The following is a 16,086-nucleotide window of genomic DNA, read 5'->3' on the forward strand; positions in this document are numbered from 1 at the left end:
ATCTGTATCAATAACTAATATTTATGATTCATCATAAATATTATTTTTCAATATAGTTATACATATACATATATATTTAAACAACTTTAAAATGTATTCTACAAAATAGAGTGCTCAATTTTTTTAAAAGAACAGAGCAATTATAAATTAGTAGAAAATCACTTAACAAAAATTTGTACCATTTTTATTTTTTTTATAAAAAAAAAAATTAAAAAAATTTTTGTTAAGTGATTCTCTACTAATTTATACATATACATATATATATATAAATATCTATATATATCTATATATATCTATATATATATCTATATCTATATATATATATATATATATATATATATATATATATATATATATATATATATATATATATATATATATATATATATATATATATATTTATATATATATATATATATTTATATATGTATATATATATATATATATGTTAGGAACACAATATATATATATATATATTATATACTGTGGAACATATGCAAATATGTTCCACAATATATTATATATATATACATATATATACATATATATATATATATATATATATATATATATATATATATATATATATATATATATATATATATATATATGTATATATATATATATATATATATATATATATATATATATATATATATATATATATATATATATATATATATTGTGTTCCTCATAATATTACTGTTAATGCATGGTTAGCTTTTGAAAAAAGCATTAGAAACACAATGGTGTATTCAAATATTGCATCTTCTTTTAACTTTTAATAACATTTGATAACAAATCTTATGTTTTCTTAACTGCTTGCTCCTACTGACAACATCTGGAATATAAGTGACTCAGAAGTTAAACTACCATCCTAAATACTTGATAAAATATAGTTGAATTAACTCATTTGTACTCTTTGATATTCTTCCTTATTTAGTGACAGGATTTCTTTAAAAGAATAACTAGATTAGATTTTAGAACTACATGACGTGAAATTAACTCTCTACTTAAAAAGAACAACATTGTCAATCAAAGAGAATTACTTAAAAAGAATAACACTGTCATTAAAACTAAAATGAGTTATAAAGTTAGAGAGATTTTCTTATGTTGTCTAATATATCTATTAATTAATTTAATCTATTAACATGATACTAAATATGAACTTACTACAACATGACACAAAATTTAACTTAGGATTTCAAAAAATTAAATCCTAAGTTAAATTTGATTTTGATTCTGCAGTTACCAATAATTTGATTCTGAATTGAGCAGATTTTTTCTAGATGTATTGACAAACTCCAGATGCTTTGATTCAATCACAGGTTCATCTAAAGTTACACTTTGTTCAGGCTGATACTTTCAACATTTTGTTTTGAATTTGCTGCACCAAATATTTTGTTTTGAATTTGTTGATAAACTTTTAATTTGTTAGCCAAACTATTCTTAGATTTTCAACTTGATTGCCTAGCAATGGTACAATATGTACTATTGCTAATAATGGTTTAGCCATCTCTAAAAATCATGACTTGCCCACCAACCATGCAACTTTACTCCAATATTGATTAAAGGTTGAAACTTTAACTAGCCCTTGATTTATCAAGCAGGCTAAAAATTTATTTATATCAGTTATACATTTTCTTTCTATTGCCCTATTTTTATTTGCATATTTTTTCTTAGATATTTTGCCATGCATAAGCATTAGTGTACCTACCTTTTGTAATATATCTATCTATTGTATATATATTTTATAAGTTTGTCTTTTTAGAACAACAAAAAGTAATAAATAGCTCTTTTTAAATTTTTTTGTATTAAGCAGAGACCTAAAGTTTCTGGTTTGTGAGGTGAAATAAAATTTGGCACGCCTATCTCATAATTAACTGGATCATCATATGATAATATGGTTTTTTCAGAGGCTTTTGGTTTGTTACCTTGTTAGTTATTGGTTTTGCTTTTGTTTTCTTGACTGGCACAGCTGATGCTATCTTGCTTGGTAAGCAGAAGATAGTATGGCTCAAAATAAGGTTTTGAGTTTTAAAAAAAACGCAGACCAGATATCATACTGTTTTCGTGAGAAATGTAAGAGTGCTACTAAATTTACCGATTTATACCTGCCTCAACCCAAACCCTCAGTTGATGTCGTTGCATCCCCTTACATATTCTACCTAAATCAGTCAATATAGCAGCTCTTCTTTTTATGTTCTCAATATATCAATATATTATCTGGTCTGCTTTTTTGAAAGCTAAAAAAACCTCATTTTGAGCCATACTATCTTCTGCTTACCGCCTTGCTTTGTTTGTATTTATCAAAGTTTTGATTTTTGCTCCTTGTCATAAGACTCTTCAACAACTGTTAATGTTGAGTTATATATACATCAGATGTATATATATATATATATATATATATATATATATATATATATATATATATATATATATATATATATATATATATAAGATGTATACATCAGATGTATATAAAATTCATGATGATGATCAGACTTTGATAATTTTTATAAGTCTCTGACAATGTGATGACTATTTTTTAAATTGTTTACTGATCATAACGGTAGTGATAAAATCAACCCAGACGTGCTGACAATAAAAACAAATTTGTTGTTAACAAATTTGTTTCATATTTTGACTTAAGTATTACTTAAAGATTATAAATTTTAATATATTTTTACATGATCAAATGCATAAGTTTCAGTTGAGAGTACATTCAGTCATGAATAAAATGAAAATAAAAAAATATGTTTTTGAGTTGCCACAAAAAAAGAAAAAAAGTGGCTTTAAAGAAAAGATGATCCCAGTTCATTAGATTCGAACTAAATAAATAATGAATAAAAAAAGATATTGTTACTATACAGTGATGAAAAATTAATGTTTAATTTTTAATGAAAAAACTAAATTTTTATTTTAGCTCAAGTATGAAAAGTTTTTTTTAGTATCTTATTCCATTATATCAATTCTGTAGGTTATTGGATTTATACAGCTATAATAAAAATTTGATTTTATAGTAAAGAAACCGATGTAAAACTGGTTACCGGATGTTAACCAGGTGTAAAATCATTTAAATTGTAAATCCGGTTACTCGGTTTTACAAGCCCTAGTACATCTATCAATATTATAACTACATTTGAGGTTAATAATGTTGACTTTGCTGGCTTAAGCACAACATGATAATTGCCAGGACATTTAATCTTTACTAATAACAATTTTAACAAAAAAATATATTCAGAACCTTTTAGTTATTCAGTATTAAATAAAAAGAACTTGCAACAGCTTGATAATAATTTAAAAAATGTTAAAAAAAAGAGAAAATTATTATTAAATCTTGTAAAGGAATGTTATATAATTTTTCAATCTAATCAAGAGTTAACCTGAACAGGTTTGTTTATTTTTAATAAACCATATAAACTTTATAACAATTCTTTTTATAATAAATCTTATAAATAAAAATTTAAAAACTTACTAAAGTAACTTTAATATCATTAAACCAGCATTCCTGTCCATCATCAGGCCAATATCGTTCACAACGTGGTTTCCCAAGCTCAATCAATTTACATGCCATTATAACTAGCTAAACATGAAACCAAATAAATAATAAATTTACTAATTTTTTTTTAAAACGATTTATTTTCTGTACATTAAAAAACTTACTTTAACATCATTTGTCCATATCATTCTCCAAAAATCATATACTGTAGTAGCCATTGGAGCTTGAGCAGCAATATAAGAAACATTACCACTTCCATCCTAAAACAAAATTATGCAAACATGTATTTTTCTAAAACATCACTTTTCTCTATTCCCTCTCTCTCTCTCTTTGTGTGTGTATATATATATATATATATATATATATATATATATATATATATATATATATATATATATATACATATATATATAAATATATAATTGCTCTGTTCTTTTAAGAACATTGAGCACTCTATTGTGTAGAATACTTTTTAAAGTTGTTTAAATATGTATATATATATATATATATACACATATATATATATTTATATTTATATACATCAGGCCTTGTATTAAAGCATTAAGCTGCCTGCAATTTACCTACGCATAGAGCAATTTTAAGTGCACCTAGAGTGATTTCCATTAAGTAACTTTTTATAATTTTTCTAACTTTTAAATTATTCTATGAGCAGTAAGATAAAAGAGGAAATTAATTTTACAAAAACTTTAACTTTTGAATGAAGATTATTTTGTTAAAAATAATTTGAAAAGTTTGTTACAAAAGTTTCAATGACAATTATGTAAGATATAAGCGCTATTTACTGATGAAATAATCTCAAATAAAATTTAAAACTACGAAAACTTAATCTCTATTGAGCTAATTATTTTGTCGAAATATTTAGTAACAGAAAACAAAATTGTTTATATTTAATGACAATTTTTTTTTTTGTATACGAAGCTATTAAATAAAATGCAAAAAGAAAGAAAAAACTATAGAATAAATATATGTAATAAAAACTTTTATCTATCATCTTGCAAGCACAAGAATATTTATACAACTTTTAATTACAATTAAAAAAATTTACTTAAATTTCTATTTAATAATAATAAGAAATTAATAATAAAAACTAAAGTTAAATTTTATTTTATCTTTATTTTATATTATGACATTTTTTTTTTTGTAATAATTGATTTTTTTGCTTGAAAAACGCTAATACTTTAAGCTTGAAAAAAAATTTACTTAAATTTTTAATTAATAATAAAAAGAAATTAATAATAAAAACTAAAGTTAAATTTTATTTTATCTTTATTTTATATTATGACATTTTTTTTGTAATAATTGATTTTTCTGCTTGAAAAACGCTAATATTCTTAAGCTTGAAAAAAAATTTACTTAAATTTCTAATTAATAATAAAAAGAAATTAATAATAAAAACTAAAGTTAAATTTTATTTTATCTTTATTTTATATTATGACATTTTTTTTTGTAATAATTGATTTTTTTGCTTGAAAAACGCTAATACTTTAAGCTTGATCATAATAATATAATAGAATTCTGATAAAAAATATATGGTTTAAATTAAAACTAATTTAAAAAATATATATATAACTTTATTCTAATAAAAAAAAAAAATTTAATTTTGATTTAAAAAAAAAAAGTTTCTATCGCCACCACGCCCATGGTAGTACCGCGGTCAACTTGTTTCTCCGCACAGTGGCCTTGTTCGTGTTTTGGAGTTATAGAGTTGAGAGGGTTGTAACCACAAAAAAAGTAGCCTACTCGACTGTAGTGGTCTTCTCGGGCTTGGGGTGGTGAATAATTAAGATAAAAAAATTAAAATAAATAAATAAATACATAATTTAAATCTGATGAAAAATATATATAAGTTAATGCTTGGTTTTAATTGTCAAATTATTTCAAAATATTACTAAATATTACTCAATATTTAAATTTTATTTATTCTTTAAAAAAAACTATTTTTATTGCTAAACATTTTTTTTTTAGTCAAAATTAAATTTTAAATAAACATGTTCCGAGGCTGCATTAAAAACTTGCACAAAACAAGAACTTTTTTTTATAACACAAGTTGAAGTGCAGCAATTATTTTTTAATAAATGATATAAACAGTGATATAATTATAATAAATAGATATTTATTATAAATATACTTATAAATAAATATATATATTAGGCCTTCCCAGGAAGCGTGTGCAGTCGCACACCTTGTTCATCCACGTTCATCAAAGTAATTTTTTTAGATAACTTGACCACGTTTTTATATAGTAGATGTTTTTAAAATTTGCAGCAAAATAAAGCTATAAGAAATTAAAGAGAAAAGTAATTTGTAAAAAAATTTTTTTTTAAACAAGCTTTTCATGTAAAAAAAAAAAAAAAAGTCATTAATACTAATATTTAAATATAAAATATTTGGTTGTTTTCAATACCCCTATTGAAATAGTGTGCACTTTTGTAGGATTATCCAAATTGTGCATTTAAACCCAATAGTTTATTTCCTGATGAACTATTGTTATTGACGATGCTCCAAAAGCTTGTGGGCTAGTGCATTGTTAATTTACTGAACTTTTTAACAAAATGTTTAGAATTTAAAACTTTTTTTTAAGTTTTTAAATACATTTTTTTAAACAGAGCAATTGTTATTTTCATTATCTCTAACGGGTGATGCGGAAGTTATCGGACAAAATGAAAACATCAATAACTTATTTATAAATAAAAAAACAAACTACTATTATATTTTTTTTTAAAAAAGCATTTACCTTTTAATAAAAATGTATTATTTTTTATATGAAAAAACACCACCATCTGCAACTGATCTCAATTTTGCTCTGACGCCTTTCATATGCGACTTTCATTTGCGATATTCTCTGACTGACCCATCTTCGATTGTTGACAAGTTTCGTTAATTCGGCTTTCTTTTCTCTAGTTCAGGATGTCGGACGACCAGGGGGCTTTCTATCAGAAAACGATTGAACAGTTTCAAGTCTTTTTAGGTTATCATATATTGTACTTCGAGCAAATCCTTCCTTTTCAAAATGATTTACGATTTGTTTTATATATATATATTAGGTTTATTTACAAAAAACATTTTTAGTCGCTTTTGAAAAGATTCTCGTTCAGCTGCATTTAACCTCATTTTACCACAAAAACTGATTATTATGCTCAAATAATAATCAGTTTTTGTGATAAAATCAAAGATAAACCCCAAAAACTAATTATTATGCTCAAATAATGAAATTAGGATTTGTCCGATAACTTCCGCATCACCCGTTAGTAATGCGTATTAACATTGGAAATTGGGTAATATAAAAAAAACAATTTCAAACATGCATCAAATGCGGTAAATACATTTATTAAAGAAATCATGTTGTTTTTTTATTTAATTTATTCTGTCATTACAAAATTTATGAATCAAATAATACATTTTACAAATAAATAGTTTATTTCTTATTTTCCTATTTTATAAAGTATTGAGGAAAAAATGTCAAATATAGCAAAGACATTTAAAAGCAAAAAGACGTACAAAACAAATAAACGTAAGAAAAAAAATTAACAAAATTCCTCATAGTTCTAAAGCGTACATAGCAAATTAGTTTCTTAATTATATGGACTGATAAAAATTGTGAATAAATTGCATATCAAAACTTTCAATTGTTGTTAAATCATTATAAAAGATAATGTTTTTTTCAACAACGACTTTAAAAAAAAGAATACAAAAGTTGTATAAAAATTTTATTAAAACATTTTATTTATTTACTTTTTTTAATTATTAAACTTTCTAGTTAATTTATTTAAACTTGATATTTCGTTACAATTTTGTTTCCTTTTTTTAGGATTGCTTTTATTTCTTAATAGATAGGTTTAACTTTTTGCTGCGAATTATTGAAACGCCTAATAAGTTAAAAGATGCAAACTGCTGTGGTCAGTTTGTCTGAAAAAATTATTTTAAACGTGGACTAACAAGACGTGTGACCACACGTGCTTCCTGAGAAGGCTTGATATATATATATATATATATATATATATATATATATATATATATATATATATATATATATATATATAATACACTATAAAATTAACTATATAATTGTTTTGTTTTGCATTTTAAATAACAAAAATTTTCAAAAAAAAAGCAATCCGATGTGTTGAACTTGCAATGTGCCGACCTTTTCTATTTCAAAAACAGTGAGAAGGTTTTAAAAAGTAAGTTTTAATTAAGAACATAATTGAAAATTCTAATTTTATATTTAAAAAACAATATTTTATTAAATTCATTTTATTTAAAAATAATTAAAATTTAAAAATACCTAATTTCACAGTAATAAAGAAATTTGGAGTTTTACAGCTATTTTATCACACCCCTGTTAAAGATTTTAAACCGAATGCGCAACAATGAAAGAATTTAGAAAACCATTAAAATAGTATTATACTCTGTATAATATTAGAAGAGTCAATTCCAACACTAACAACTGGTAATGAACGAGACTTTGTAAATGTGCGCGTGGTAAGGTTTTCTGTATTTCTTATCTAACTTTTAAAAAACCCAGAAGTATCTTCAAACTGCTCTGTGATTATTATCATAAATAATATAATTATTGAAATAATATAATTATTTACTTTTATTTATAAATAGTATATATTTTTTGTAATTTTTAAAATCTCTTTTTAAAATTACTAAAGTTTAATTTTGATACTTTAATTAATGAAAAATGCTCTGTTTTGTAGGTGATGTATGGAAATCTTAACAGTGTGTTTAATTTTATAGAAGCTGACGATGGCCTTATTTTAAATATAAGTAAGTTGTTTTTTATTTTTTATTGTTTTTGTTTGTTAGATATTCAATCATGTTTTATGATTTTGATTATTTAGTACAGTGTTACTGTCTGGTGGTGATATTGAGGTTAGATTTTATAAAGTTAATTTGTTTTTAAAAATTTCTTAAAAAGTTTACATCTGCTTTATTTAGTTTCTAGTTCAACAAATTTTTTTATACGAAACGTTTAAAAAAATGTGTTGAATTAGAAACTAAGTTTGTTATTTTAATTCTACCTTATCACATATTTTAGGTTTTAATTTCTATTTTATCTCTATCTTTAGTTTTATAGTTTGCACTTATCTTAATGTCATGAAGTTATGTCATGGGGGTAATATAATCAGTACTGACAATTTAAAAGTAGTTAAAAATTAATTTTTCTTGTATGTTCTTTATGGATGTGTCATTATCTGCTTAAGAAAAAATTATAAAAAAAGTAAAATTTAATTAAATAGTTTTTTTTATTTTAATTTTTTGTTTTTATAGTTTAAGCTTTATTATCTCATGATGGTAAAGTTATGTTTCTGTTTAACTACAAGTATTATGTATAAACATTTTTAATTTTATTGTTATTTTATTTCTTCAGTTCTACTTTGGTGTTCTACCAACTATCATTAGTTTACTGTTAAAATATAGTTTTAATTTAGTTATTTTAATTATTTGAAATTTACTGTGTTGTTAGCTAATAGCTTAAAAAGAAATTAGTTTATCGCAATCAAGGTAAGAATTTTTGTAATTTTCTGGTCAAATTACAAAAATTTTTTGTACTGATAGATATTTTTTTTTGTTGCTATTTTGTGTAATAGCAATAAAAATTGTGTTTGCAATAAATGTCTTTTCTTTCAGTTTTTATATTCATTATTTTTAACAATGCTCTAGAAAAAATATCAGAAACAGGTAAATTAATTTGTATTTAATATTTTTACTTCTTTTATCATATCATAATTGCTTTTTTTGATTTTAGATTTATTTAACAATGCTTTTTCAGCATACTGCACAACAAATAGAGGATCCAGATCAAATAAGCAACATATGATGTGGGCCTAAATTTAGGGGCAAAGGTTCTTTTTTTTTCCTAATAGGGAGTGCAGCTCCTGTAGAAAGTAAAATATGAGAGGAAGCGGTAACAAAATAATAGGCTACATCTATAATTAGTATTTTTGTAGTTGGTTAATCTACCAATAGTTAATTGATGATGTAAATGTAGTCAATTTTTTTTTTAAATATGTACTTTTTTATATATACATTTTTGTTATTTTATATATTTTTTTATATATATTTTTGTTATTTTAATTGTAAATAATAAAAAGTTGTTTTGTTTAATAATGTTTTAAAAAAAATTTTTTTGTTCTTTTTTATAAATAAAAATTTGTTTTTAATATAATTTGTGGAAAGGATATAATTTGGTCTGTTTTTTTAACAATTTATGCTTATTTTAATTGTTAAAAAGTTATATATTTTGTTCCTTCTTCTAATAAATGTTTTGCTAATTGTAAATAAATATATATATATATATATATATATATATATATATATATATATATATATATATATATATATATATATATAATTTTGCAGCTAATATATATATATATATATATATATATATATATATATATATATATATATATATATATATATATATATATATATATATATATATACATATATATATATATATATATATATATATATATATATATATATATATATATATATATATATATATTGCTCTCTTAAAACAAACATGGTGAGCCATGCAAGCTGCTTCTCTAAACAGCTTTTTACAAGAACTTTCAGTTTTTGCGCAAACTATCTGTTTATTCAAAAAAAAATTACTTATCAAATACAAAATTTGGTGTTATACTTGTTACAAGCTATTATGCGTTTTCTTTGGGTTTTTGCACTAGCTATTCATTTATTTACAATAAAATTACAAATTTTTTGAATTAAAATTACATAAAGATATTTTGTATTGTTAAAATATTGAAAATATTTTGCTATGTTTTGTTTTTATTCAAAAATAAATTAAAACCATTGCAATTTTAGGATTTTAAACTATATAAAAAATTTGACAAATAAAGAGCTACAAGTTTTTTCTACTTATAAAAAATATTTTATATTTTCTTGAAAGCAGGAATCATTACAACGTTTTAAGACACTACAAAAAGTTATATAAGTGTTTATATAAATACAAGTTTTTTTATCAGAACATTTAATTGTTCATTATATTTTTTATTTTGCTTAAATTAAGACATATTTAAATGTCATTATAATTAATATATAAAATATATAATTCATTACAAAATATAAAATTTATTATGCAATAATTTAGTGTGTAATAATTTTATATTATATATATATGAGTTTGAACAAAATAAAAAAAAGCACTTTTAACATTCAAAAAGAATGTTTTACTTGGAGCAATGTATTTTTTTAAATGTTTAATATTATAAACTGAATTTTAAATAACAGCTTTAATTAGAAGACATATCATTGACAAAGAAAAAGTTTTACAAAGAATATTATTTATTTTTCATAATGACGTTTTTGTAAGAAACTGATTTTTTATCTAAGAAACCATTCTGTTAATCCATTCTAATTAAAAACATTTGCAGGGAAACATTATTAGTCAAGTATTTGTTTACAACATCAATGAACTAGCTTTTTTTTTTATTTGGGGGGGGGGAATGTGAAATGCTTAAGTATGTCCGCAAATTTTTGAGTTCATTAAAAATCATTATTTTTAAATCAATTAAAGTACGTTAATTAAATAATCAATATTCTTTCAAAACATAAATGTAAACATAAAAATCTTTTATTTGATATATATGTTAAATTTAGTGAATTAAGTGCTGAAATATTAGTAAAATTCAATTTTATTTAGCCTGTCCATATTTTTTGGATGCTACTGTATATTTTATGATGTTTTAGTCATGATAATGTGATCCGCTCCATTGATATCCTGGAACTATAGCTCGAGACAGTGACAAACCCAGAGTTTATTTTATTCCGCTTATTTTCTGCAACACTAGGAGGGGGGGGGGGGATGTTCCTAAGATCCTCCCCCACCTCCTCCCTTAGTTAAAACTGGTGCTACGACAATGATTTTTAATCGTCATTTTTTTAATCATTTTAATCAATTATGTTTATCTTGGTTAGTTTTATTGGAAGATAAAGAGTTGATTTAAAGGCATTTCTTTAAATTCATGAACTTACCGGTGGACATAACCATGCTACTTAAGTTACGATAAGAAAACTATTTTACTTAAGATTTTAATAAAAATTTTTGTTGCTATTACCACACTATTTGTAAATAACTGTTGAAAACTGTTTAAAGTATTTTAAACGTTTGTTAACCATATTTTGAATTTAGTAGTTGATGGTGTTTTGAATAATTATTAAATGTTTAAATAGTTTAAACATTTTTCAATCAATATTTACATTATAAACCTTTACTTATATTAAATCACATGATCTTTGTAGAATTGACAAAATAGTTTTACGTCTTGTATTTGAATAACTATTTGAATAAAAAACATAAGCTTAATAAATATAATAATAACTTAATAAGTTAATAAACATATTTACTATTATTTTAATTTTAAAATATTAATATAAATATCAGCAAATCTGTTCATTTAACTTTTACTAAAGATTAATAACTTTTAAAGTGATTTTAAGGTGCCTTTTAAATTAAAGATAATTAAAGAAGATATAATCACAGCAAATATAATTTTAAAAATGTTATATTTTTTTAATTAAAAAACATATTATATTTCAAAAATATATAATATTTTTTTATTCATTAAATATAATTTTAAAAAATTAAGGTTAATAAAAAAGTTACATTTACTATGAATTTTTTTAAACATTAAAGACACTAAAGTTTAAAAATAACTAGATCTTGATAAAACTTTAATTAAGTTATTGTAATCTTTATTTTTATCAATTTTAAAGTTAAAAAGAATATGGAAAATAAACAAAACTTTCTGAAAAAGTTTATGTTTCGTTTTTTGTTTTCTTAATGTAAACTAAACTGACAAGCTAAAGGTCAAAAGTTCATTCATTCAAAAATTAAATTTGCGTGATTGAGACTGAAATTTTTTACTTTTTTTAATTTATTATCAAAAGCGGTTCACTCTTCATTGCCAACAAACAAAAGTTAACTTTACTCTGAATGGATATTTTAAAATATTCTATCTTTAGAAAAAGCATATTTTTTATACATTCCATTGTTATAAAATTTTTTAACAAGTTTTGTTAAGAAATTTTATAACAAAGTAAGTTTCATAACAACATTCATTTCTTTAAAGCATTCAGTTAGTAACCGAAGGACAGTTATGTTACATAATTATGTGAAAAAATTTAATTCATTTTATTGCCCTGAACAAAAAATGAAGCAGCTAAAATAAACTGAAAACTATTTATATACTACTGCATTTAAAACCGAAAGAAAATTTCATTAAAAAGCAAAATAAAAATTAGAAAATAAAATAATTTTTGGGCACTTTTTTCTGGGAGTCCATACCGCTCCAGTGGTACTAAAATAGGTCTGGGTTCGTACATGCAAGAAGTATGCAAATAAACTGTCTGGACCGGTAAAATATAGTTCTTTTTTAAACCAATTATTTCTATAATTATTCCTTATTTACTTCAATATTTTTTAGTAAACAGTAGAAAAATGACTCATTTAAAAAAATGCTTTAGGAGCAAAAAAAAAATTAATATGGTTACTACTACTACTACTACTACTACTACTACTACTACTACTACTACTACTACTACTACTACTACTACTACTACTACTACTACTACTACTACTACTGCTATTATTAAGTTCAGTATTAGTATAGTAGAGATGTTCTAACAAATGATTAAAACCTTTCACAACCTATTATACCCCTAATACCCCACCATTTTGATAAAATGTTAAAAAACACCTCAGGGCACTAATTTATATCGGTGAATACTTTAGTTTTTAGTTTATAGCATAATTTGTGACAATCATGAAATAACTAAAATTTTTGAAAAAAAAAAAAAATTTTGTTGCAAGTTTTTTGTTGATCCAAAGTTTGGGTCAACAAAAAAATTGTTTGAAACATAAACATATCAAAACTTCAAAATGGTTTTTACTACAAATGAATTTAAAAACAGCATAACTTTATAAAAAAATAAAGATTTCTTTTTAGCATTATTTTTTTTTTTTTAAATCTTTTTTTTAATAAAAAACTTTTAACAGAAATTTTTGATTCCAAAGCCATCACAAAGGCTATTTATCATTGTCACTCCTTTCCAAAGCCATCACAAAGGCTATTTATCATTGACACTCCTTTCCAAAGCCATCACAAAGGCTATTTATCATTGTCACTCTTTTCCAAAGCCATCACAAAGGCTATTTATCATGGTCACTCCTTTCAATAACTCCACAAATTTTTCTACTTTTAACTAAGTTGGTTTCAACACAACTACTGCTTTACCTGATACTGTTTAAACCTTTTACAAGCAATAAAAAAATTAAACAATTTTTACCTTAATAAAGTTTGCATTTATATAATCTGAGCCATCTTTAGAATCTTCTTTAGGCAGAACAACTCTTGAATAGTCGTCTAAAAAAATTGTAGCAAAATTTTACTTTAATTTTTGTTTTAGTATTATTGTGATACTAGGTTATAAATACTTTAAGGAGGTCAAATTTATTACTCTAATATTACGTACTTAGATCTTCAAAAACATCATTAATAATATCATAGTGAAAAAGTCATCAATTTTCTACTATTCAATTCATAAATTAGGGGCACCAAAAGGGAGGGGGGGTCAAACAATTCCATGGAACCTTGCATATGAAAATACCTTGTACTGGAACCCCTTGACTTGGAGACCTAAAAAAATTTTTGGTGTATCCTGGGACCAAATAAGGATGATTGAGATGAGATAAGGCCCATTTGAATTTTTTTTGAATTTTTTCAGAAGCATTAATTAAAGGTTCAGAGAGATAGTATCTATGATGACTCAGACAGGTAGTATGAAAGATATTTACTACAACAAATATAATTTGAATTTTTCAAGTATATTGAATAAAATAAGCATAACAAAAATTGAAGCAAGTAGAATATATTAATGGTATGCCAACTCTAATACACGATGATAATAACAATAACAATAATAATAATAATAATAATAATAATAATAATAATAATAATATACATATATATGGACAAGATGGGGCTACAATCTTTTGTTTCATTATTCTTTGTTTTTGTTTTTTTTCTGAATAAGGTCTATGCTAAAACTAGTAAGGAAAGGCTGATCTATATACGCTATAGTATATATATACACTGGCGAGCAAAAAAAAGTGAACAGTACAATTTTTCAGTAAATTATGTATTATTAATCAACTAAAAATATAATACATAAAATATAACATATCGCTTATGTTAAATACATATACATACACATATATACGACTCATTTTGAAAAAAAAAATTAATATTTTGTGTGGCCACCACCATTTTTCATTACTTCATTTAATCGACGGGGCATCGACTCAATTAAATTTGCTATCAAACGGTCAGGTATCGTAACCCAAACTTGTTTTATGGCTGCCCAAAGATCATCCAAAGATGAAATATTATTTTTATGGACCTCTTTATCCATATAGTCCCACAAATTTTCAATGGGATTAAGGTCTGGACTTTGGGCAGGCCAATTTTTGAAAAGGAAGATATTATCCTTGAGTCATTTTTTAACTTGTTTAGACGTATGGCAAGGAGCATTGTCATGTTGAAATTTAATTTAATCCTCTTCTAATTCTTCCAGTGTGGGCAGCAAAGATTTTTGTAGAATACTAATGTATTCTTTGGAATTTATTTGTAATCCATCTTCGATTCTGTGCAATCTGTCCACACCTTTGGCAGAAAAACAACCCCAAACCATAATTCCAAGATTACTCTTTACCGTTTGGTGAATACAATTTGGATTTAATTGTTCGTTCTTACGTCTAATGCACATCTGTGGACGATCTGAATGCAAACAAAATCGTGATACAATCTAACACTGTTAGACAATTTCGAGGCGTCTTAAAGATCAGGGGTTTAAAATACACCCATGTAAAAAAGTACCTCTTCTTACAGCATGCCATAAAAAGGCAAGGTTAGCTTGGGTAAAATATAATAAAAACACAGACTGGACAAAAATATTATGGTCAGATGAATCACGATTTTGTTTGCATTCAGATCGTCCAAAAATGTGCATTAGACGTAAGAACGAACAATTAAATCCAGATTGTATTCACCCAACGGTAAAGAGTAATCTTGGAATTATGGTTTGGGGTTGTTTTTCTGCCAAAGGTGTGGACAGATTGCACAGAATCGAAGATGGATTACAAATAAATTCCAAAGAATACATTAGTATTCTACAAAAATCTTTGCTGCCCACACTGGAAGAATTAGAAGAGGATTAAATTAAATTTCAACATGACAATGCTCCTTGCCATACGTCTAAACAAGTTTAAAAATGGCTCAAGGATAACAATATCTTCCTTTTTGAAAATTGGCCTGCCCAAAGTCCAGACCTTAATCCCATTGAAAATTTGTGGGACTATATGGATAAAGAGGTCCATAAAAATAATATTTCATCTTTGGATGATCTTTGGGCAGCCATAAAACAAGTTTGGGTTACGATACCTGACCGTTTGATAGCAAATTTAATTGAGTCGATGCCCCGTCGATTAAATGAAGTGATGAAAAATGGTGGTGGCCAAACAAAATATT

At 23.8% G+C, this 16,086-nt stretch overlaps 1 protein-coding gene across 2 annotated transcripts in view; it reads right to left on the bottom strand.

Annotated features, from left to right (window-relative positions):
• Window positions 1-16,086, bottom strand: part of LOC101241405 (tyrosine-protein phosphatase non-receptor type 22) — a 72,540-nt gene that overhangs the window by 55,178 nt on the left and 1,276 nt on the right. For both annotated transcript variants that reach the window (XM_065818470.1, XM_065818471.1), the window contains exons 3-5: window positions 13,847-13,923; window positions 3,667-3,762; window positions 3,479-3,586 (exon numbers count right to left, since the gene is read on the bottom strand). In XM_065818470.1, coding sequence (XP_065674542.1) covers window positions 3,479-3,586; window positions 3,667-3,762; window positions 13,847-13,923 — 281 coding nt within the window. The remainder of the gene's footprint in view (window positions 1-3,478; window positions 3,587-3,666; window positions 3,763-13,846; window positions 13,924-16,086) is intronic.

The sequence above is a fragment of the Hydra vulgaris genome, chromosome 14 (assembly GCF_038396675.1).
Source record: "Hydra vulgaris chromosome 14, alternate assembly HydraT2T_AEP".
Classification (NCBI taxonomy): Eukaryota; Metazoa; Cnidaria; class Hydrozoa; order Anthoathecata; family Hydridae; genus Hydra; species Hydra vulgaris.